Raw genomic sequence first — 23,341 nt, forward strand, 5'->3', positions numbered from 1 at the left:
TTTATTGTACCAGTGTGGTGTAGTAGAATAATAGAGTTGGAAGGGACCACCAGGGTCATCTAGTCCAACCCCCTGCACAATGCAGGAAATTCACAACTACCTCCCCCACACACACCCAGTGACCCTTACTCCATGCCCAGCAGATGGCCAAGATGCCCTCCCTCTCATCATCTGCTTAAGGTCATAGAATCAGCATTGCTGACAGATGGCCATCTAACCTCTTCTTAATAACCTCCAGGGAAGGAGAGCTTACCACCTCCCGAGGAAGCCTGTTCCACTGAGGAACTGCTCTAACTGTTACAAAATTCTTCCTAATGTCTAGACAGAAACTCTTTTGATTTAATTTCAACCCATTGGCTCTGGTCTGACCTTCTGGGGCAACAGAAAACAACTCGGCACCATCCTCTATATGACAGCCCTTCAAGTACTTGAAGATGGTTATCATATCACTTCTCAGTCTTCTCCTCTTCAGACTAAACATACCCAGTTCCTTTGACCTTTCCTCATAGGACTTGGTCTCCAGACCCTTCACCATCTTTGTTGGCCTCCTCTGGACACATTCCAGCTTGTCTACATCTTCCTTAAATTGCAGTGCCCAAAACTGAACACAGTACTCTAGGTGAGGTCTAACCAGAGCAGAGTAAAGCAATACCATCACTTTGCGTGATCTGTTGATACAGCCCAAGATCGCGTTTGCCTTTTTAGCTACCACATCACACTGCTGACTCATGTTCAGTGTTTGGTCTACTAAGACCCCAAGATCCTTTTCACACACACTAAGCATCCCCTCTATTCCTTCATCCAAATCATTTATAAAGATGTTGAACAAAGATGTTGTAGTGGTTAAGAATGTTGGAGTAGTATCCAGGAGACCCAGGTTCAAATCCCTACTCACGCCCTGGAAGCTTGTTGGGTGACCTTGGGCCACTCACACTTTCTTAGCGTAACCTACATCACAGGATTGTTGTGAGGATAAAATAGAGGAGAGGAGAATGATGTAAGCTGCTTTGGGTCCCCTTTAGGGAGAAAGGTGAGGTATAAATGAGATTAATAAATAAATTTGTGTCTTCCATCTGCTGCAGAGTACAGGAATTAAAATAATGTTGGGTGGGAACCAAGGTTCAATCTTCTCCTTTTTTTTTTTTAGCTGCATGGCATGCTACGGGTCATCCTGGAACCTCTCATTGCTGATATCCCTATTGTAGGGGCAGTCACCGTGTTCTTCATTCGCCGGCCAGTAAGTATTCCTTCAGCCTTCATTCCATGTGGCTTCTCTAGGGATGGGTTTGAATTTCTCATCCCTGGTGTTCCAGCCCAAACAGTCCCATTTTTATTTTGCTTTTCCCTTGTGTGAACTGAACCTATGATTTACACTGCTTTCTGTTTCCTGACATGTAATTTTACTGTCACATGTATGCACTTTTCAACATTATTTGTCTGTCAGTAAATCAGCATTATATCTATAAAAGCGGGAGACCTGCAAGGACTGACTCACAAGGGTGGGAACCACATATCACAAACTTCAGCAGCCTTCCTGTGGATCCACACAGGAGGACTACCTATCACTATTAAATATATGATGGTGTAGTAGATGAAGTACATTGTACTTAGAAATAACATAGAAATTGCATATTAAACCAGACCCAATACAAGCAAATCTACAAAACCAATAGTGGAAATTGGATATGAACATAACCCATAGAAAAAAAACCATTCACTCGTTCTAGAATCTCTTCATGACTAGCAAATCTATCCAGTTGTCTCCCCCTGTGCCTTAGTGATTATCATTTAATCTCCTTCCCAGCTCAACCTCATGAATCCCATCTTCATTTTTGCATGACTTCTCTCTCTGTTGGTATCCTATGAAACCTGAGACAGAATCGAGTTGAATCTGTCAGACAGAGAGGTCTGGGAACAATGCTGAGTGCCGTGGGACACATTGTCCCAGCCAAGCCCCATCCCATGTGGTGTAGGATCCACATATCCTACTATTGTGCTACTGTGATCATTCACCTTCGGGAGGTAAATGATTACCATTGCTCTGGTCTAGCCTTGATTATTTAGTAGAATAACTATCATACAAGGCTTGCAAAAGATAGGGCCAATCTGCAGGTTTTCCATCTAAAAGAAGTATGGCTGCATGAGAACAGAATGTGAGGAAGGGTAAGAAGGAAGGTATCACTGCCTGGTTGGGATAGGCTTGGAGGAATGCTAAACCCCATCTAGGCCTGCAGGGCAAGATCATCCCATATCTTTCTGTCCCCCAACCCCATGCAATCCAGAGCATGGTACATCTCAATCAGATTCAGGGAGCAGAATGCAAAGTTGAGTGCATTTTTATTCTTTAGTTGCAAGGCGTTCAAGTAACTTTGGGAGACCTTGTGACAAGCTGGCATGGGTTTGTTATCCAGTGGTCAATATGATCACATTCCCCCCTTTTTTTGCCATCAAGTCACAGCTGACTTACATCAACACCATAGAGTTTTCAAGGCAAGAAACCTTTGGAGGTGGTTTGCCATTGCCTGCTTCCACATCATGACACTGGTATTCCTTGGTGGTCTTTCTTCCAAATACAATCCAGGGCTGATTCTGCTTAGCTTCCAAGGTCTAATGAGCTCAGGCTAGCCTGGGTTATCCAGGTCAGGGTATCACATCCCCTACCCTCACCTTATTTGGTATTTCGATGACTGGTTCTAAAATGCACCTCCTTCTTTCCCAGACTCTGGACATCAACTGGACTGGATTTACCAACCTCTTGGACATCCCTGGACTGAGGTAAATTGTTTACCTTATAGTGGCTTCAGATTTTGGGTTTTTGCACACAGGAAAGGAAAATGCACAGAAATGGTCAATGTGTTTTCCATTCAAATGGGGTCCCCACTGGGGAGAAAGGTGGGGTATAAGTGAAGTAAATAAATAAATGATTGCTGTGATAAGGACAGTGAGATTATGGTCCAAAACAAATCAGTAGCAGGGAGTATTTCATATCTTCAAAATTGCTGGCACAATGCAGAACTGAACTTGTTTAGAGGGAAATTTGTTCAGTAAAGAGGCATGATTGGAGAGTCAGCATTGCATATTGGCTCAAGTATCAGACTAGGATCTAGGAGACCCAGACTGAAATCTCTGCCGTGGAAGCTTGCTGGGTGACCTTGGGGCAGACACCCACTCTCAGCCTAACCTACCTCACAGGTTGATGTGAGGATGAAATGGAGGAGGGGACAATAATGTTGTAAGCTGCTTGGGCTCCCCATTGGGGAGAGAAGTGAGGTATAAATATCTAAAATAAATAAACATAAATTATGAGGGAATGGAGGAATGTGTGGTTGCAGTAGGAAGTTTCCTGGGATTATATTGTGCAGCAGCGCAAAAGGTACCAAGGAAAGTTGTAGGGGGCAGTGTGGCAGGTTAAAGTAGAAAACACTGGTTAAAGTAGAAAACTTTCTTCTGCAGCTCAGTTTCTGACACAATGATCATGGACTCCATTGCCTCTTTCTTGGTTCTGCCCAACCGCTTGCTCATCCCATTGATCCCTGACCTTCATGAAGCAGCCGAGCTCCGCTCTCCAGTGCCCAGGGTAAGGCAAACTCTGGTGCTTGTGTGTGTGTATGTGTAAAGGCTTCTGAATTTTAAAAAAGCTGTAGCTGATGCACTTTCTTTGCTCCAGGGTGTTGTCCGTGTGTATCTGATAGAGGCCAAAGACCTGCAGTCTAAGGATAAATACATCAAGGGGATGATTGAGGGCAAGTCAGACCCATATGCTGTTGTGCGTGTGGGTACCCAGCTCTTTACCAGCAAGGTCATTGATGAAGATCTCAACCCTACATGGAATGAGATGTATGAGGTAATTAGCAACCCTCTTCCCCCGAGGTAGCAACTTGAGTACAAATGGATCTTGATCTCCATTTCTGTCTTCTCTTTGTGACTTAGCGTTTTCCTCTTCATACAACACAACTGTCATTCCTTTCATTTTGCTGTTTGAAGAGGGTCACAGCAGCCTACACGGTAGGTGGTGCCTGCTCTGACCTCTCACTCAACTTCCTCACAGTTCATTGTACACGAAGTACCAGGACAGGAACTGGAGGTGGAGCTGTTCGACAAGGACCCTGACCAGGATGACTTCTTGGGCAGGTGAGAGGCTAGTTTCTATTTCCAGCTCTGGCAGGAGACTGAGGCCTACTTGAGGCTGGTTTCCAGACCTTTGTTGTTTTTCTTCTGATACCAAAAAGATTTTGGGAGCTAACTGATGCTGAAAAGATGTGGGAGTGAGACAGAGCAATTAAGGCCCCAGTCTGGAAGTCAATGACTTGGTCCTCAGCTCTGAAAATAGGGTCTTCTTGGAGAGGAGGTGATATCTCATGGGACCTGTGGGACCGGTGATCATGTAATCTGCAGCACTTTTGGTGCCACTGCTTGAAATTCAGAGAACATTGGATACACCCCTATTCTTTCCTTTCCCAGGATGAAGCTGGACCTTGGAGAGGTGTCCAGGGCTTGTGTGCTAGAGGAGGTGAGTGTGATAAAAATTCTCTCAGCCAAGCAGCAGGTTGGCATTGGAGTTTGATTTTTGTTGTCTGTAAAGAGGTGGACTTGCAATTCTCTTGAGAGCAGTGGTATGATGAAATAGAAGAGGTGGGCTGAGTGGTAAGGCCAGAGAAGCTGTATCTCATGGAGCAGAGAAGGCATTTATGGAGATGGGTAGTATGATTAAAAGGAGATGTCATTGCCTGTCAATGGGAAGGGCCTTGGATTTATTGACTGACCTCTGCTCCTGATTCTTCTACTCATTTTTCTTCTTGGCAGTGGTTCCCCTTGCAAGACGGTGGCCGAGCACGGGTGCATCTGCGCCTGGAGTGGTTGACACTTATGTCAGATTCCTCCAAGCTGGATCAGGTAAGAATAACATGGACCTAATTTGAGATAGGGAAGTAATGCAGCTCAGGGATACAAGTTGGCTTTGTTGGCTCCCTAAATGAATATAAAAAGCTACATTATATTGTGTCATGCCACTGGTCCTTTTAGGATAAGATTGGCTTGTATCCAACCATTCATACAAAGAAGGCACATGCCCCCCCCCCCTTATTCCTCTCTGTTCTTCTGAAGCCCCTTCTGACCCCTGAAAAGATCGTTCCTAGGGTCACAGGACATGTACAGAGGGAATGGAGGCTGTGTGAATTGGAGGGAATGGTGAAGGAATAAGGAATTTGCTTCCTTTTTTCAGCAGAGCTTCTCTTGCAGAAGGTGGAGGAGGAGCAATTTTAGCCCCTTGTCCCTGCTTTCTCCAGCCCCCTGACACACCCTGCTCTGAACAGATCCTGTGATTCCATGAATGATTGATCCAGGTGTCAGAAGGAGTTGCAGGCATGGAGAGGAATGCGGGAAAACTGTTCTTGGAGACTGGATGGTTGGGTATAGGCCATTGTCCACTGTGACTGGCAATAGCTCTCCAAGGTGTCAAGCAGAGGTCTGTCTCAGCCCTCTTACAGAAGATATTTTTAAAGTAGAGATGGCAAGTTGTCTTGAGTGAGTGTGGCTTTCTGCACAGTTCTTCCTACAAGGTGTTTCCTTAGAGGAGAGGCTGCTCAAGGAACGGCATTGTGGGAGGATAGGACGCTGCATGGACTCAAGACCAGGGATAGCAAATTCAGTATTCAATCTGCATAGTGATTAAAACTGGGGACCAAGTGTCCTGGTTCTGTTCCTATGAGACGTTCGTGGAAGACTGGACTGGAAGACATTAGTTTGGGGAGCTAACTGGGGAAGCCTCAGTATTAAAGTTATGCCTGCAATCTGGTCTGAGTTCAGATGAGTTGAAAAAAGAGATAGGAAGAAGATGTTTACAGGTATGGCATGGTGAAATATATATCTCTCATTGAGAGTAAGGCTTGATCCTACAGGTAGACCAACTGGGTACTTTAGGAGGAAAAGTTCAGAGCTGACTAAATACTGCTTTTTCTTCATGTTTGTTATTTGAAGGTTCTTCAGAGGAACAAAACTATCTCCTCCAAACCAGAGCCTCCATCAGCTGCCATCTTGGTTGTCTATCTGGACAAGGCACAAGAGCTCCCAGTGAGTAGTCAGAAACGTCTTGGTGTAGAATTTCTGATGTAACTGACTCTGTCATCATCAAGATAAGGCTGGTCAGATGCTTGGATATGCATTTAAATTTCTTATCTCATATCACCCCAAATCATTAGGGTGTTTAAAAACAGAATTCAATTTGATTTGTTAAAAGAAAACATTGTAGATAGTCAAATTCAATAAAAAAATATTAAAAATGGCATTTTCGTCTAACAAAAATGAAAGTTTTTTTTTTAAAGTAAATCTTATATTCAAGAGAAACTGCCCTTTTCCTGTAGTATCCTCATAGAGATTTTACAACACATTTGGTTGGACCCTGATTCTTCTCCTTCCTGTATCCACTGACTTATGTGGCTTTTGTCTTCCTGGATCTCACAATACCCAGCATAGAATTTTTGGTGGTCAAAAAGAGTCACCTCCTCCCTCATTCAACAGTGGAAAAACTGATAAGATTCAGCCCATTATTTAAACTTAATTGATGAAATGGTTAGAAGCCAAAAGGTTAATCAACTACAGCCAGTAGTTGATGACTGTCTAGACTGTGAAAACCCTATCAATTACACTTTAAGGAAAATGTTTGTTTTTTATACATATAACTGACGAGGTAGCTGATTTTATAGGGCCACAGCTCAAAGGGCCCTGATCCCAAGTTCTAATCAAACTCACTCCTTGATTGGAAGGAATTTTGCATTAGAGACAGTAAGAAACTTCCAAATTGGTTAATAACTTACAGTTAGAAGTTGGCTGAATAGAGGTGGAAAGGGACCTGGAAACAATTTTCAGCGATACTGATACAAATAGAGAAAGACCAGCATAACACAAAACTTGTAGCTTAAAAAAAAATGACATTATTAGTTTTAATTTTCTCTAGATGCAGAATGATGTGTGTCTGTGCTAATATCCTTGCTATTGGAAAACAGACTGAAAACCAGTTCAGTTTTAACTAAAATGACAGTACTGTACTGGGACTGTTCCTCATTGGTGCCATTCAACCAGTTAAGAGTTCCTAGGGCAGAGCTACTGGCTCTCAGCACCCATTAACCCATTTTCTGGCTAGTGCTGTAAGGTGATCTGGTAGCTAGTGACTGGGGAGGGGGACTTTCACCCTTTGAAAGAGGGGTAAGTCAATTCCATTCCCATCCATGAAGGTGGAGAGTGCCTACCACCTTTCCTAGAAAATTGTACGGGCTCCATTTTCAAGTTAGAAAGATTTTTGACACTCACTAGGATCCAGGAAAATATTTGTGACTATTCTTGTTGATGTAAATACACTTGGCTTATAAAAGTAAACAAGAAAAAAATAGGTTAGGTTTTCCATTGAGTCCCTTATTGGCACAAGATGTTATAAAAGAGGAAGTCATCTCCCTTATTTATAGTTCCCTGATAAATGCTTGTATTGTTCCTGACTGAGCCCTTGGTTCATTGTTTCTTGATTGTTCCACAGTTGAAGAAATCCAGCAAGGAGCCCAATCCTGTAGTACAACTGTCTATCCAAGACGTCACTCGTGAGAGCAAGGTAAGGAATATCATGGATTTCATTTTTTCAATCTGACTCTTCCCAAAAGGATGTGAAACATCTTACCTGACGAGGTGCGGGGCTTAGTTATTACCTGCTGGACCTCTCCAGTTGCAATTCTTTGGTGGGGATATATCGGATAAACAGATCTGAGTTGGCAAGATAAAAGTGCCCAGAGTCTTGTCTCCTTCCCCTTCATTAGAGCATAATCCAGTGTAATAATCCCTTGCTGCATGTGCCACTGGCAGGAAGGATTTAAGCCCAGCGTGTTACCTTCTTCAGAGGACAGCAGCTTCTGAACGGCAGTTTCTTGCTGAAGAGGTGATCTGCCAAAATCTGCATATTTGATGCTTAGATGACTTAACGGCCCACAGAAGTGGGTTTTATTTCTGTCCCTCTTTGAAGGATGCACTAGCAACTTACTGTCATTCTCTGGCCTCTCACCCTGCCAGGTTGTCTATAATACTGTCTCCCCTATCTGGGATGATGCCTTCCGTTTCTTTCTGCAAAACCCAGCCAAAGAGGATATTGATATACAGGTAGGCTTTGCCCACTTGTCTGAGCCCCATCTGTCTTTGTTCCCATGCAGGCAGTAGCAAAAACTCTTTTGGTCCCCCTGCAGGTCAAGGATGACAACCGTCAGACTACACTGGGCTCTGTCACTATCTCCCTGTCTCGCTTGTTGAGTGCCGACAATTTGACCCTTGATCAAGGGTTCCAGCTGGAGAACTCTGGACCCAACAGCCGCATCTACATGAAACTCATTATGCGGGTAAAAGGCTTTGATGTTTCATTGTTGCATTTAGGGGCTGCTACTGATTATGACTATGTGGTGGTTGTTGTTCGTGATCATGATATCTGAGATAACCTCTTCCATTTTCCACCTAGCCCAATAATTGGTTCTCAAGGAACTTTATATAAAACTGCAGCAAAATGTTTAAAATGCATTTTAAGCCTTTTTTTAAAAAAGGAAGAAAAGGAAAGTGGTCAGGGCAGAGGAAAGGATACACTACAGTTCCTTCTTTATGAGGATGAGTCCCTGTTGTATTCTCTTTGCTGCTGGAAATACAGAGAGGCATTCACAGTAGGCACTGGAGGCTCTACAAGGGGGGGATTCTGTGCAGTATCCCCTTATGCCTCTGCTATTCCCCTGCCTCGCCAATTTGGTAACTGGTATATCGCTATAATGTAATAATGATGCTAAATCTTTCCACTACCCGTGGGGGAGAGCCAGCAAAAAGGTGGCTAGTGGCAAGGAAAGGAAATGTTGGATGTTAGGGGAAATTGAGCAGCACATGGTACTGGATGAGGGCAGGGAGAGGTGGAAATCTCCAGCCACCTAAATCCCAAACCGACGCTGACTGCAATCTTCCTGGAGAGATTGTATCACAGCAGGTTTGGGAAAAACACACTGTGAAGTGGGAGAAAACATAGAAGGTGAATGACTGCATGACAGTGTCACATGGAACGCTTCCCCCCCACACCCCCAAAGTGCCACAGTTTTTTTGGGGGGGGGGGGCATGGAGCAAAACCTCTGTGTAGAGGCAACCTGAGATACACTCTGGCTATTTTGAATAGGGATGAAGGCCAAGTCTCTTTCTCACCTGTTTCCTACCATTGCTTTGGTAATAAATTGAGCTGCTTCCCTTCTGCACCATCAGGATACTGCACAGAATCCCCCCCTTGTAGAGCCTCCAGTGCCTACTGTGAATGCCTCTCTGTATTTCCAGCAGCAAAGAGAATACAACAGGGACTAATCCTCATAAAGAAGGAACTGTACTGTATCCTATCCTCTGCCTTGTGTGCTGCAAGCGAAGTTCGGGTTCACCTTTTAGAAGTGGTGCAGCTGCTTGGGATGGCAAATATCTATCTGATTATCTAGTGTCCAGGTTTGCAGCAGGGCTTCCTCTGCCAATGGGAAGGAGGTGTTAGAGTCAACAGTATTGTGTCAACAGTTTCCCCTCCAATGGATCGGTGCTTCTTCACCCGCAGCATAAGTTGGCTTTCTAGCCTGATCCAGCTCTGTTTGCTACTATTTCTGTAGGTCTTATATCTTGATGCCCCTGAAGGTTGCCTCATCCCTCGGCCATGTCCTCCGGGACATCTGAACGTTACTGAGAGTGCCTATCTTGGCAGCAGCGTTGACAAGTCTCCTCGGCCTCTCACAGCCAGCCCAGATGCCCAGTTTGGCACTGAGGTAAGGTCACACCACGGAGAAGGCTGATGTTTTCTGTGTCATTGGTTTGCTGGGTGAGATACAGTTCACATAGTAATGAGAGGGAATGAGGATCGGGATCCCTGTGCTTTTGATTCACCAATTCAAACTGAAGCGCAGGCTGATTTTTAAAAAACAGCCATACATTTATCTTTCTAAATATGTCTGTGATCAAGCCAGAATAAATATTAAAGAACAAAAAAAAAAGTTTGTCAAAGCATTATTATTAATTAGGTTCAAAAACAGAGTGGGAAAGGACTTTCTTATTTACAGTCTCCAGTGTTACCTAAAAAAAAAAGATTATTTTTTGGTCAAATATATTACCATTTTTATTTAAACTCTTTATCTTATTGGCCCAATGCCGCTTTCAGTAAGGAGTTCCCCAGAGCTGGCATGTAAACATAAAAAGCTTATATGCTTTCTGTTGTCCACTGGCTTGCTCTGCTGCGTCAGACCATCTGGTCCAAAATCCTGTCTCTAATAGTAGACAGCCAGGGAACCAACAAGTAGATCAGAAAAGGAAAATGTCTCCACTGTTGCTTGACCCTGACATCTGATGCACAAAGGTATATTGCCTCTCAACATGGAAGTTTTATTAGAGGGTCAGACTAGTATCTGGGAGACCTGGGTTTGAATCCCCACTCATGCCATGGTAGCTCGCTGGGTGACCTTGGTCTCACTCTCTCTGGGCCTAATCTACCTCACAGGGTAGTTGTGAGGATTAAAATGGAGGAGAGGAGAATGATGTCAGCCACTTTGGGTCCCTATTGGGGAGAAAGGTGGAGTACAAATGAATAAAATACACAAATATTTTACAGGAACCAGGTACTCTTAAAGTCAAATCACATTTCATCCTCTCCCCACTTCTTTACTGAAGAGATTTGTGTTGCTTTCTTAACAATGCAGGCTGGCTTGGGGATCCCAGTGAAAAAATCCACTGAAGTATATGATGATCATTGCAGTTCTGTCAGGCATACTTGACCTCGCCTCATGTAATCTTGCCCTCAGAACGTGATTCGTATTCATCTTCTGGAGGCAGAGAACCTCATTGCCAAGGATAATTTCATGGGTGGGATGATCAAGGGCAAGTCGGACCCTTACGTCAAAGTGCGCTTAGGTGGCCAGAGGTTCCGCAGCCGTGTCATCAAAGAGGAGCTCAACCCCCGCTGGAGTGAGATCTATGAGGTGAGAATGCCCCCTTCCCTTGTCAGGGTGGGCTCTGCTGAACCCTGGCTGATGGCAGATAGCTGGTTTGGCAGGGACTAGTTTAAACAAGGCGAATTGTTTGCTCCGTATGTGCAAACGACTGTGCTTCAAAAAGGAACGATGCTGCACCTTGCGCTGTGCTCAACCCCAAGATGCCTTTCTTGCAGCACAGATTGGTACCAGAATATTAGTCCAGCTAGTGAGGCATGTGTCAGAATGCATCTAAAATTACAGATTGTGGAAAATCAGAAGTGTATATTTGATTTGTTCAGGAATTTGTTTCTGTATAATGTAGGTGTCTTGTGGCAGGTAGGTCCTCTTCTAACTACCAACCGTACATTGCAAGTGGAAGTCATCTGCATTTGGGTGCATTTAGACCCGGGATGCAAGTGCAAAAGTCCTCCAAGAGGCTGTAGAGCCTTACAGCTGCTCTGCAAGAAATGTCTCCCTCTTCAGCCCCTCCGCAGGCTCAATATGAATTTCTCAAACTGTGGTGCATAAGATTCTCAGTGACAATTGTGTGCCCTAAAAAACAGTGTCAAAATGCCTAAAATGATGCACTATGATGCACTATGCAGTATGCACTATGATGCACTATAGTAGGGGTGGGGTAAACGGCCCGCAGGATCGGGCCACCTGCCAATCCCCTCTCTGCTTGAACCCCCGGCTGGCGTGCGCTTTCCAAGCGGCTGCCGGAGGGCCCCCTGGCCAGCCCCTCCCCGCTGGATCTCCCAGCTGGCGCGTGCTTCCTGCGCAGCAGCTAGAGGGACCCCTGCCAAGCCCCTCCCCAGTTGAACCTTAAGCTGGCGTGCGCTTCCCGCGCGCCTGCCAAAGGGACCTCTGGCCACCCCTCCCCGCTGGATCTCCCGGCTGGCGCACACTTCCCGCACGGCAGCCTGAGGGCCCCCTGGCCAACCCCTCCCTGCTGGATATCTCGGCTGGCGCTCTTCAGTAGAGCATCTTGGCAGGGGCTGTGGATCAGTAGTAGAGCATCTGCTTGGGAGGTGCTGTGGATCAGGGGGAGAGCGCATCTCCTTGGCAGGAGCTGTGGATCAGAGAGAGCATCTGCTTGGGAGGGGCTGTGGATCAGTGGCAGAGCCTCTCCTTGGGAGAGGCTCTGGATCAGGGGTAGAGCATCTCCTTGGGAGGGGCTGTGGATCAGGGGGAGAGCCATCTTTTTGGGAGGGGCTGTGGATCAGTGGCAGAGCATCTCCTTGGCAGGGGCTCTGGATCAGTGGTACAGCATCTCCTTGGCAGGGGATGTGAATCAGGGGGAGAGCATCTGCTTGGGAGGGGCTGTGGCTCAGGGGGAGAGCATCTCCTTGGCAGGGGCTGTGGATCAGGGGGAGAGGGGGAGAGCATCTTCTTGGCAGGGGCTGTGGATCAGAGGGAGTTCAATCCACGGCATTGCTGGCTCGGGCAAGAAATGAACAGAGGTGGGTTGCCATTGCCTTTCTCTGCATAACGACTCTGGTATTCCGTGGTGGTCTCATATCCAAGTACTAACCAGGGCCGACCTTGCTTGGGATGGGCTGTGGATCAGGGGGAGAGCCATCTTTTTGGGAGGGGCTGTGGATCAGTGGCAGAGCATCTCCTTGGCAGGGGATGTGAATCAGGGGAAGATCATCTGCTTGGGAGGGGCTGTGGCTCAGGGGGAGAGCATCTCCTTGGCAGGGGCTGTATATCAGGGGGAGAGGGGGAGAGCATCTCCTTGGCAGGGGCTGTGGATCAGAGGGAGTTCAATCCACGACATTGCTGGCTCAGGCAAGCAATGAACAGAGGTGGGTTGCCATTGCCTTTCTCTGCATAACGACTCTGGTATTCCTTGGTGGTCTCATATCCAAGTACTAACCAGGGCTGACCTTGCTTAGCTTTTGAGATCTGATGAGATCAGGCTGGGCTGGGCTGGGCCATCCAAGTCAAGTTCCAGGCAGCATGTAAAGTTTCTCAATAAACAAAATGTACTTCATAATTTCTCTGGGCCAAAATGGGTAGGTTGCCAATAGGTTAAGATCCTAGACATCTGCAGGACAAACCTGCTGACACTTTCCAATGAGTAAGCCCTGCTGACTGGACTTGAGTAGGATTTAAAGTAGACCTGCATAAGATTGCACTGCTGATCACTTTTTGTTTTATATATATATGCATTTTATATATATAAATTTTGTATGGCTCCCAAATAATGTCCAAGATATCCAAATGGCCCTTGGCAAAAAAAAGGTTCCCCACCCCTGCACTATAGAATAAAATGTCCTTCCCAAAAAAACAAGTATCAAACGCACTGCAGAGCGAAACTTTCTTCTGATATTGAACCATCAAATTAGAGGGTTTCCTGGATGAACTGCAAATTTTCAAATGCATACAACTTCTACTAAAGCAAAGTATTTTTACACAACTCCTGCGCTAGTACTGGTAGACAATATTATGTGATTTAAATTATTTGTATCTAAGACTGTAAGCTACCTTGGGTATTTCATACTGAAAGGTGGGGTTAAAACCATTTTAAAAAATCCTGCCTCATAGAGTCATGGATAGAAATCAATAATTCCACATGCCCTTCACATCTCTGATCTTGGATGTTTGCTGATTAAGGTAATCTTAGACAATTAAATGCATGCATTGTCATCAGTCCAATTAACCTGTGAAATATGCATATATTTGCATATCAATCAAAACCAGTTATTCCGAAGAAATATTTTTCAGTGATGTATACATATCATAGCAGTCACCATCTTAGAAGACCATCTTTGGAATTACTCTTAAAATAGTACTAGTTATTTGCATTTCTGCAAGCAATTGTATTAAAATGGTATTTATTTATTTACACACACATGGCTCGGTCCAACCAAGTGACATTTATGTCATATCCGGCCCTCCTAACAAATGAGTTTGACATCCCTGTTCTAAGATGCTCACCCCAGACCCCACATTCTGTACCAACTGGAGTTTCTGAGACATCTTTAAAGGCAGCCCTCATTTCCACACAGGGACTGGCTTGCATGGTTTTCCTGTTGCTGGTGTGGCTGCTGATAAAGCGCAGCAGCACGGGGCTTCAACGCGACAGGTTTCTCTGCAGTTTCCCTGTCTCAGTCCCCCAGCAGCAGCTATCATCCCCTGCCTTTTTTATTTTGAAAACATGGAACACTAGAATATCATTATATTGATGTAATGTAATACCAACATGTCTACCAGGTTCTCTGAATTCCCAGCATTCATTTAAAAAGTAAGTCTCTAGACTCTTCTGTTATGGAGATATGCCTTTCTCCTTATATCTTTGCAGCACTATAGTGGGAAACCTTGCCACTTGCTTCCTTAAAGCATTGAATCTGGGGCAGATGACCCATGTGGAAATGCCCAGAGTGTGTTAACAGCACATTTTGTTTGCTCTGAATGCATGCTTAATTTGTGACACTCTCACATCCTCCAGGTCATAGTGAATGATGTCCCAGGCCAGGAGGTGGAATTTGACTTGTATGACAAAGATGTTGACAAAGATGACTTTCTGGGAAGGTTAGTAAGAAAAAAATGGATAAAAGCCACAGAATGCAGACCTCTCTCTCTCTCTCTCTGAGTAGGGAGCAGTGGAAGGGGCCTGGGTAACTTGAAGAGTCCATGAGAAGAGACTTAGAACAGAGCACCCCAATCCTTTCAGTTTTCCTAGCCATTGTCAGCCACTGGCTTTTGAAGTGATAGGGCTTAATTGTTCTGTGAAACAGCAAAATACAAGTGGTCTTATATATTTAAGTCAGGGGTCCACAGCCTTTTTGAGCCTATGGATATATTTGGAATTCTGACACGGCAGGGTGGGTGAAACAACAAAATGGCTGCCAAAGGAGGTAGAGCCAGCCACAAAATGATTGCCACAGCTTAACTTCAGTAACACAGTGCTTATCCTTGTGCTGTGGTGGCAGCTGCTGTCAAAGCAACATTTTTAAAAATATCAGCGCAGCCAGACAAATCTCTATAAGTCAATCAGAAGCCTTGCTGGCCCTACTTGGCCCCATCCACTTAATAAAAACACTTGAAAACCACAAGACAAGGTGTCGGCGGGCGCAACATTGGGGACCCCTGGTTTCAGTTAACGTTATTACCTTTCAATAGGTGAAGTAAGATTTGAATAATGTTAACCAAAAATGCCAAGAATCCAGCTGCCTTTCAAGTCATCCTTGTGTCCTGCTGCACTGGGAAAAGGCTTGAGGCTGAACTCCCATGTGACTCAGGAATTCTGTAATGTTCAAACTTGACTTTTGGCCTTAAAAAGTAACTGTGGGAGAGAAGGGAATGTTGACTGGGGCCATGCCGCTTCCCTCCGTGCCACTTTCCTAGTTGAAACTCTCCTGCCCAAGCTACTTAAAGCCCTGGAATAGCAAAAGGATGGGCACCCAGATTCTGCATATCTTTTCTCCCTCCTGGGTTTTAAAGTAACTGGAGGATGGCTTTTATCTGGGAAATGGTATTGTGGTGAAGAATTAACTCCTCTTTTCCCCACCACTATGGCCCCAGTCTCTCCCCCACAACCAACAATCCCTAGTATCTTATGTAGTTCAGCTCTTCTCACTCAGCAGTATGATGACATGCTGACATGTTTTCCCTTCTACCACCATAAAGGCTAATTTTTTCAAACAAAAATGATGATTGTCCAGAGAAGAGAGTTGGACTATCTGTGGAGAGCAAGGCTGACAGTCCTGTCCTCCTTTTGACCCACAGTTATGACCCTGGTTTTAATTTTATTTCACCCTGTGCACTATGCTAAGAGCAGGCACAGAATCTCCATAACTAGGCTACCCATTATACTATCCTCCAGTGCCTGCAGAATCCTTCATTGGGGGCTTCACAGAACGGGGGGCTAGAGGGATCAAAAGGCTGTCAGTCTTGAGACATAAAGCAAGATTCATCAGCTTCTTCTTCTCACAGTCGAACCCACAAAATGCAGAACACACAGTGCATAACCAAAGAGCACATGGCTTCAGGCCCAAGCAAGTGAGCTAAAAGCCATGCACCTACCAGGGAAGGTGCTCAGAGTCACCAGACAGTCCTATATGAAGATAAACACCACCTTAGTTCCGCATATGGTCATCAGTAGGACTCTGAATATTGAGCAAAACTCATCCAGAATCTCTGCAAATGAAATGTGTTGATCTAGAAAGTTCACAACACTATGCTATTGTCATTATTAACAATACCTCAGAGATTCCTTAGGATGATGGTGGGTCTAGAGCATTGTGGTCCGTCCCCCCCACCACACACACCCAAACACAGATAGCTAAGTTAGTTTTTGCAAGGGCCTGTGGTGAATAATCTTGTCCCTCACCTTTTCTCCGCCCACACTCCACAGGTGTAAGATCCCTCTGAGACGAGCACTAACCTGCAAGTTTGTTGATGAGGTAAGATGAATCTTCCAACAGTATTGAGTCGATCGTGCAGATGACACCAATCTGTAGCTCTGTGCTGGTCTTCTTACCCTGTTCTTCTTGTTCTAGTGGCTCCCCTTAGAGGATGTGAAATCAGGACGGCTCCATGTGAAACTAGAGTGCCTGCCTCCCATACCTAGTGCTGCTGAGCTGGAACAGGTAATGTGGGCAGCCGGGAAAGCTGCCATGTGGGATAGACTAGTTTGGGCTATTCTAGCCTGAGAAGGGGAGCTTAGCCCTCAAGGTGTCTGTGTGGGGAATAGATCAGAATGCAACAAGATCTTGTCATGTATCAATGTTTCCCTAGGGAGAATAGAAACAGTTTTGGGGGTGGCATTTTTCAGTGGAAATATGGGGCAAGGAGGAAGAGTTAAATCGCCAGCCTCCCTCTTAAAACTGATGCCCAGTGGCTGCATTCTGTTAAAAAAAAAGTTAATAAGATCACAGTTCTATATGTAACATGTTCTGCTCTTAAACAACCCGATCTTGTGGCCATTACATGGAATTGACTGACATTGGACTGGGGGATGAAAAGGCTGCCTCACGTTGAATTACCGTACACCCAGTTCTGTACTGCAGTGAGCAATGTGGCCTCCTGAATTCATCCAGTGCTCTCTGATGGCGGGGGGAGGCAAACCATGTGGACTATTTCTGCCATCCTTTTTGCAGGTACTGTTGGTGAACAGTTTGATCCAGACACCAAAGAGTGAGGAACTGTCATCTGCCTTACTGTCTGTCTTCCTTGACAGGGCAGCTGAGTTGCCGGTGAGTGGAGAGGCAGACCCCTTCTCTGCAATTTGTTGTTCTGGCTATCAGGGCTGGAGAGTCCATTCACAACTGCAGGTTGCCCCTTAATCAGACAACAGCAAAGCTCATTCTAGTTCAGAGCTCGTAGTGAAACTTCCAATTGGACCAGAAATATCTGAGTTCAAGTTCCAGCTCAGCTATGGACTGCTGAGTGGTCTTGGGCAAGCTGCTCAATTTTTCCACCTGTAAAATTGGTATAAAAGCAAAAGAGCACATTATAGGTACTGGAAGAGCTATTTGACTAGATAGAGAGTTCTCTAACCAGGTGTCTCCTGAAGGGTCGCTGCTTACTCCCCTCTGCCCATTTTTATTAGTTTGTATTTTTTTCTCAGTGCTGTAACTGCAGTGATACTGACGGGATGCTCAGAATCCTAGTTGGTTCCAATAAATTGCTACTTCAACTTAAATTATGCAAATAGATCTATCTGGATTTGAACATGGAAGCAAAATGTGATCATGAGGACTTCTCACAAAGGGGTTCTCACAAAGAGATTCTTGCAAATTAACAGCGCATTCCTGAAAGGAATGCCTGTGCCGGGTTTAGGAGGCAACCCAGCAGCGTTGCCTCCTAAAGAGGTTTCGGCACTGCCAAAACCTCTACCCAGCGCCAAACAAGTGCTCACATTCTTGGATTGCAAGCTGTAAAAACCTTGCCACCAATTCAATTTTTATTGGGTCCTGTGCAGCCATAAGAGACATCTTAATTTTGGCAGGTAGCCAATCCCTGTCTGCAAATAATGGGTCTATAAATTGGAAACGACCCCTAGCATAAAACAAACAGTTCAGTAGGACGTGATGAACTGATTCTATTTTGCCCTCCCCGCATAGACAAGCCCTATCCGCATATGAGACATTATTAAATCTTCCATAAAGCAGGGTGAAATGAAGAGCATTGAATCTAGCGAGCATATAGGCTTTTCTCTGTTGGGGATCAGTTAGATACACCAAGGACTGCTTATATGACCGGGGCTCCCAATCTAGAGGAGAACGTCTACTGCTTGCAGATTTTCTAAGCTCCTGCAGTTCTATGTACAAAAGTCTGTGCCTAATCAGCTCAAACGCTGATTTCTCTGTGAGACAGAGCAGAGAATCCAAGGAGATTCCGTGGAGTGCCTCCTATTGGTGCCTATTCTACTAAACTTGCAACTGTTCTCTCTTTCTCATCTCTCCAGCTGAGGAAGGGCTCAAAACCCCCAAACCCATATGCCAGTCTCTCTGTCCGTGGTACCTCCTATAAGACCAAGGTAAGAGCATGGAGAAGAATGTGCGTGTTTTTAGGGGAAAGGACCATGTGTGTGGTTTGATGGGGGTAAACCCTTGCTTTGTATCAGGGGATGGTCATAAGGTAGCTAGCAAGGAAGGAGAAGCTGAAACAGAGAAGCAACAAAATCAGGGGGGTTGTGGCACAGCCAGATTAAGTGTTTTTGTGTGCAGATTTACCCTTAACCCTAAGGGACAAGGATTTTTTTGTACCTATGTGACTGGAAAATAAAATCACAAATAAACCAAATAAAGCACTGGCTTGTAACCCCCAAAATCTTTGCTTCTAGCTTTATATGCTGAACCCTTATTTTACATTTTCAGTTAATGACACAGAAGTCTCCATGACTCCCCCCACTCCCTCTCAAGAAACCTGTCTTTTAACAGCCTCAGCTGAGAAGAAGAGGGTACCCCACCCTAACCCCGTTCTCCTTCCTCCTCCTGGCAACTGTCTCCCACCAGAGCTGGCAGGAGAGTCTTCCTCCCCAACCCTGTTTAAATGTTTGTAACATCTGCCTGATGAAGGGTTCTTGAGGAACGTGAAAGCTTGCACAATATTTTGGGTCATTTTGGTCGGCCCTAATAAAAAGGTATTATATGTGGTGGAAAGTGTCAAGTCACAGCTGATTTATGGCGACCCTGTAGGATTTTCAAGGCAAGAGGACGTTCAGAGGTGGTTTGCCATTGCCTGCCCCTGCGTGGCCTGAGAGAACGATGACTGGCCCAAAGTCACCCAGCAGGCTTCATGTGGGGGACTACATAGATTTGGTTTATTGTTCTTTATTTTATGTGGCCCAGTATGGCTGACAGCCAGGGCTCTCCTCCTCAGCCCCAAGGCTGCTGGGGCTCAAATACCCTTCAGCACTCTCCTCCCACCATACTCTAGCAGTTTCTGCGACCTCCTCCCAGACTTGCAAGACAAGACCCCCCTTGCCCAGGCAAAGGCTCTCACATGAACACGTGAAGGGGCCTTGTCCTGAGCCAGGCCCTTGGTCTCTCAAGGTCAGTCTTGTCTGCTCTGACTGGCAGCAGTGCCCCCGGATCTCAGGTTGAAGTCTTTTGTATCACCTACTACCTGGTCTTTTTTAAACTGAGGATGCTGGGAACTGAACCTTGCAGATGCTCAAGCGCTGAGCCCCATCCTCTCATTCTGGCTGCCCAAGACAGCGCCCTGATGCCCAGCTGATGAGCAGCGCTTTCAGGTCCAGACAAGTGCAGTGCCGCCTCCTCCTCCTCCTCCAAACTACCAGTCCCGCCCTCATTCTACCCCACCTTCTTGTCGTCTGGCAGCCTCTTTGGGGCTGGGCACACGCAGCCCCACTGTCCATGGACATGTGCTAAAGCTAATCCCAAAATGGTAAATAGCAGTAAGAGCTGGAAGAATTCAGACTAAGCATATTTGAGGTTAATTTAAAATATTCAAATGAGTTGTTTCATGTTTTGTTCTGTTTTTGCACTGTAAAGCAGTTGTAGATTCTTTTGAAATGCCGATCAATTAAAATAAATTTACTGCATCATGAGAAATTGATTGACTTACGTTGTCAGTGCATTTTGTTCAAGCAAAAATTGTATGGTTTTTTGTAATGTAATGTAATTGCCTTATACTGAGTCAGACCACTGGATCATCCAGCTCAGTATCGACTGGAAATGGTTCTCAAGGGTCTCAGAATGAGAATGCTTTATGCAAAGCATGTGCTCTACCACTGAACCATGATCCTTCCCCAAATCTTTTCTTCATGCTTGAGCTCGAGCGAAACTGCATGTTTGCAACAGAAGCTGGCTACAAACCCTCCTCCCCAGAGCAGTTTGTCAATATGAGGGGCTGTGGCTCAGTGGTAGAGCATGGGCTATGCGTGCAGAAAGTATTGGCTTCAGTCTCTGGCCTTTCCAGTTAAAGGCTGTCCAGTAGCGGGTAGTGGGAAAGATCTTTTTCAGCCTGAGCCGCTGCCAGTCAGAGTGGATGATTCTGAGCTAGAGGTACCAATGGCATGACCATATAAGGAAACTTCACGTGTTCAACTTTTTAAAACATTGATTTTAACAATAGGCAATGAATGAACACTTAATTGGTTAAAAGTTCATGCATTGTTAAAAAAGAAATAAAGACTCCCCCAGAAACATACAAGTGACTGATCCAGAATTTGATTCACTGGAAAGAGCATGTTAACTGGATTAGCCAGGCTAACCACTGAAGAGAAACCCCTGCATAAAACTTGTGTTTCAACTTCATTTATGTACCCCTATAATAAGGAATTTAGTGCAGGGATGGATTTTATTGCAAGAAATAGTTAGAAAGCCAGACATTCTTACAAGTTCTTGACCCAGGATATTAATTAAAATGAGTATTGATGTAAAAGAATCAATCCAACCAGTAGAGCAATACCAATTCTATCAAGTGGAAGACGAACTTGATTATACAGTCCCAAGCTGTAGAACGATACAGATGTCAAGATACTCTCCTCTCCCTCCACACTAAATATTATGCTTGTCATTCATTTGGATTGTGTGCCCTCCACACTATGCAGATTGTTTTATAGAAATAAGGGCCAAGCATTTTTTTCTTTCTTCTATATCTTGCAAATATTGAAGGCTTTGGTCATGGGTTATCTCCTTTTTCTCAGGTTGCCTCTCAAACAGCAGATCCAATATGGGATGAAGCTTTCTCCTTCTTTATAAAGAGGCCCCACACAGAATCTTTGGAGTTGCAGGTCAGTCTCTTACTCATTGCTTCTTCTGAGCCAAGGCACTTCCCAGATCCTCTGCTGTTTGGGCTCACAATGCTTGTCTTTGTTTTCGAAAGAGCCCATGTTTCTGTCCAGAGATTTTTGTTGGGGACTAATTTGGCAAGATGCAGGACAACCAAAAGTCTGAGTTAGAGCCAGGACCATCCAGAACATGAAAAAGGCAGGCATTATCAAGCAAAAGTTGTCTGGAATGTATAAATCCCAGATAGAAGAATATAATGAAGTATGAACCAAAACTGAAATGTAATTTTACCAAATACGTTTGCAGTAGGGTAACATGGATCCACAATTTATATGAACACATACAACACAATATACAGGATAATATGATGAGATCCCGGGTACAAATTCATTTCGATACCCTTCTGATACCTTCTTCAGATTGAATGAAGAATAAGAACCATGTCCATACAGTCATACAGTAGAAGAAAACAATAATGTTCATGCTGTCCAGGTTCAGCCGTTGCCTCTGCAGCCACGTCAGGTGCAGCCTCTCTGGACTTTGGCGCCGGGGGAGCTGGTGCAGTGGCGGTAGCCAAGGCCCCAGCAAACGTGCTGACCCCACATAGCGGTGGCAGGTGGCCTGGGACTAGGGCGGATGCCTCATCTGATGCAGGGGAGGCGCCACTGGGGGGTTCCCAGCAAGTTCAGCACCTGCTGGGAAAAAGGGCCCATGCCAGAGCAGCCAAGCAGGGGGAAGGCAGAGTACCGCCCAACGCTGGCTCACCCTGGGAGGAGCAAGTCCTGCCAATCAGCTGATCGGTGGGTGGGGAAGTCTTGGCGGGCGAGGAACCGCTGCTGCCAGGGGGAAGGGGTCAGGGGGCCCAAAGATGGCTGCAGCCACCGCCCACCCTACCTCCAGCCCCGGGAAGGTGAGGGGCAAGATGTGGGGAGGGCCCCACTTACCTGCGGGATGAGTGGGAAAGGGAGCCAGCAAAGGCCCCTCCGCCTCCTCAGCTCTGGGCCCTGTTGCTAAAGGCGGGTGCTGACCCCACCCCCTCTCAGCAGACAGCCCAGCAGTAACACAGGCTGCCTGGCTGGGGAGGGGACGAGCAAGACACCATTCCCTGACAGAGCCTGCTGGCAGGGAGAGAAGGGTGGAGAGAAACCCTCCGCCCAAGGAATGCCAGGTGGCAGAGCCAGGCCCCGCCTGCAGGAGGCCTGGCCAACGAGGGATAATGGGAACAGGGGAGCACCTGGGGAGGAGGGTGGTGGCTGGGGGGGAACAGGTGTGGGGGATTCAGGGGGAAAGGGATAAATAGGAAGGAAGGACCAGCCAAGGAGGAGTTTGGATGGAGCTAACAGCACAGAGAGAATGCGAGAGAGAAGACAACTGAGTGCTAAACAGAAGTCCAGGGCAGAGGAGGCGCCGGGAGTCATTATCCAGCGTCTCTGAGGCTCAACAGGGACTGGGGAACAGTGGCAGCACAGAGGGGACCGGGAAGAGCCCAGAAGGGGGTGCCCAGGCTGACACTTGCAGATGTGACAAAAAAGACAGAAGTCATAATAATACTAGACTGAGGAGACGTTATATCTTTATAGATGAGAATATAGATGTGAAGGTAGAAAATAGTAAATAAAGCATTGAATTGTCAATACGGGTCACTTCCTCTGATTAAAATCAAAATTTGAGCCTTAAGTCTACCTCAAAACGGTGCTCCTATCTTCATAAGCAAGGTTGAACTCTTCAAACAAGGTGTATTGGAGGGGTCGGTGGGGTGCTAGAATAACCAATTATTGTGAGATCTTGTATGCGCTCCTTCCCAATAAAAGACTTAGAACAACCAGTGTTGGGTTGCAGAAACTTTATGGATCAACATGTTAATTGTCAGTGATGTTAAGCTGTATCATTTCCCATATGCAAGTGACCTCTTATACCAGTTCTGTTGATCTTATGCTCTACATTTTGATGTCGTTTGGTTCTTCTATTATAAGAGGTTGCTGACTTTTGGGACAAAAGAATGGATCAACATTCATGCAGCTGTATACCTCATACATACAATTTAATATCATAATCGCTCCCTTGTATTAGTAAAATGGGTGGTGAGCATGAAGGTATTCTTGGAGCCAAAAAGGGACAAGGTTGGAGTGGGTTTCTCCT

At 45.6% G+C, this 23,341-nt stretch overlaps 1 protein-coding gene across 1 annotated transcript in view; it reads left to right on the forward strand.

Annotated features, from left to right (window-relative positions):
- Positions 1 to 23,341, forward strand: part of ESYT1 (extended synaptotagmin 1) — a 59,458-nt gene that overhangs the window by 30,640 nt on the left and 5,477 nt on the right. Inside the window, 19 exon segments of the mRNA XM_056862605.1 lie at positions 1,148 to 1,237; positions 2,720 to 2,775; positions 3,454 to 3,577; positions 3,668 to 3,844; positions 4,049 to 4,131; positions 4,462 to 4,510; positions 4,804 to 4,893; positions 5,977 to 6,069; positions 7,526 to 7,597; positions 8,050 to 8,136; positions 8,220 to 8,369; positions 9,642 to 9,794; positions 10,821 to 10,997; positions 14,446 to 14,528; positions 16,354 to 16,402; positions 16,499 to 16,588; positions 17,099 to 17,194; positions 18,409 to 18,480; positions 21,118 to 21,204. Coding sequence (XP_056718583.1) covers positions 1,148 to 1,237; positions 2,720 to 2,775; positions 3,454 to 3,577; positions 3,668 to 3,844; positions 4,049 to 4,131; positions 4,462 to 4,510; positions 4,804 to 4,893; positions 5,977 to 6,069; positions 7,526 to 7,597; positions 8,050 to 8,136; positions 8,220 to 8,369; positions 9,642 to 9,794; positions 10,821 to 10,997; positions 14,446 to 14,528; positions 16,354 to 16,402; positions 16,499 to 16,588; positions 17,099 to 17,194; positions 18,409 to 18,480; positions 21,118 to 21,204 — 1,878 coding nt within the window.

Source organism: Euleptes europaea, chromosome 1, assembly GCF_029931775.1.
Source record: "Euleptes europaea isolate rEulEur1 chromosome 1, rEulEur1.hap1, whole genome shotgun sequence".
In the NCBI taxonomy this organism is placed as follows: Eukaryota; Metazoa; Chordata; class Lepidosauria; order Squamata; family Sphaerodactylidae; genus Euleptes; species Euleptes europaea.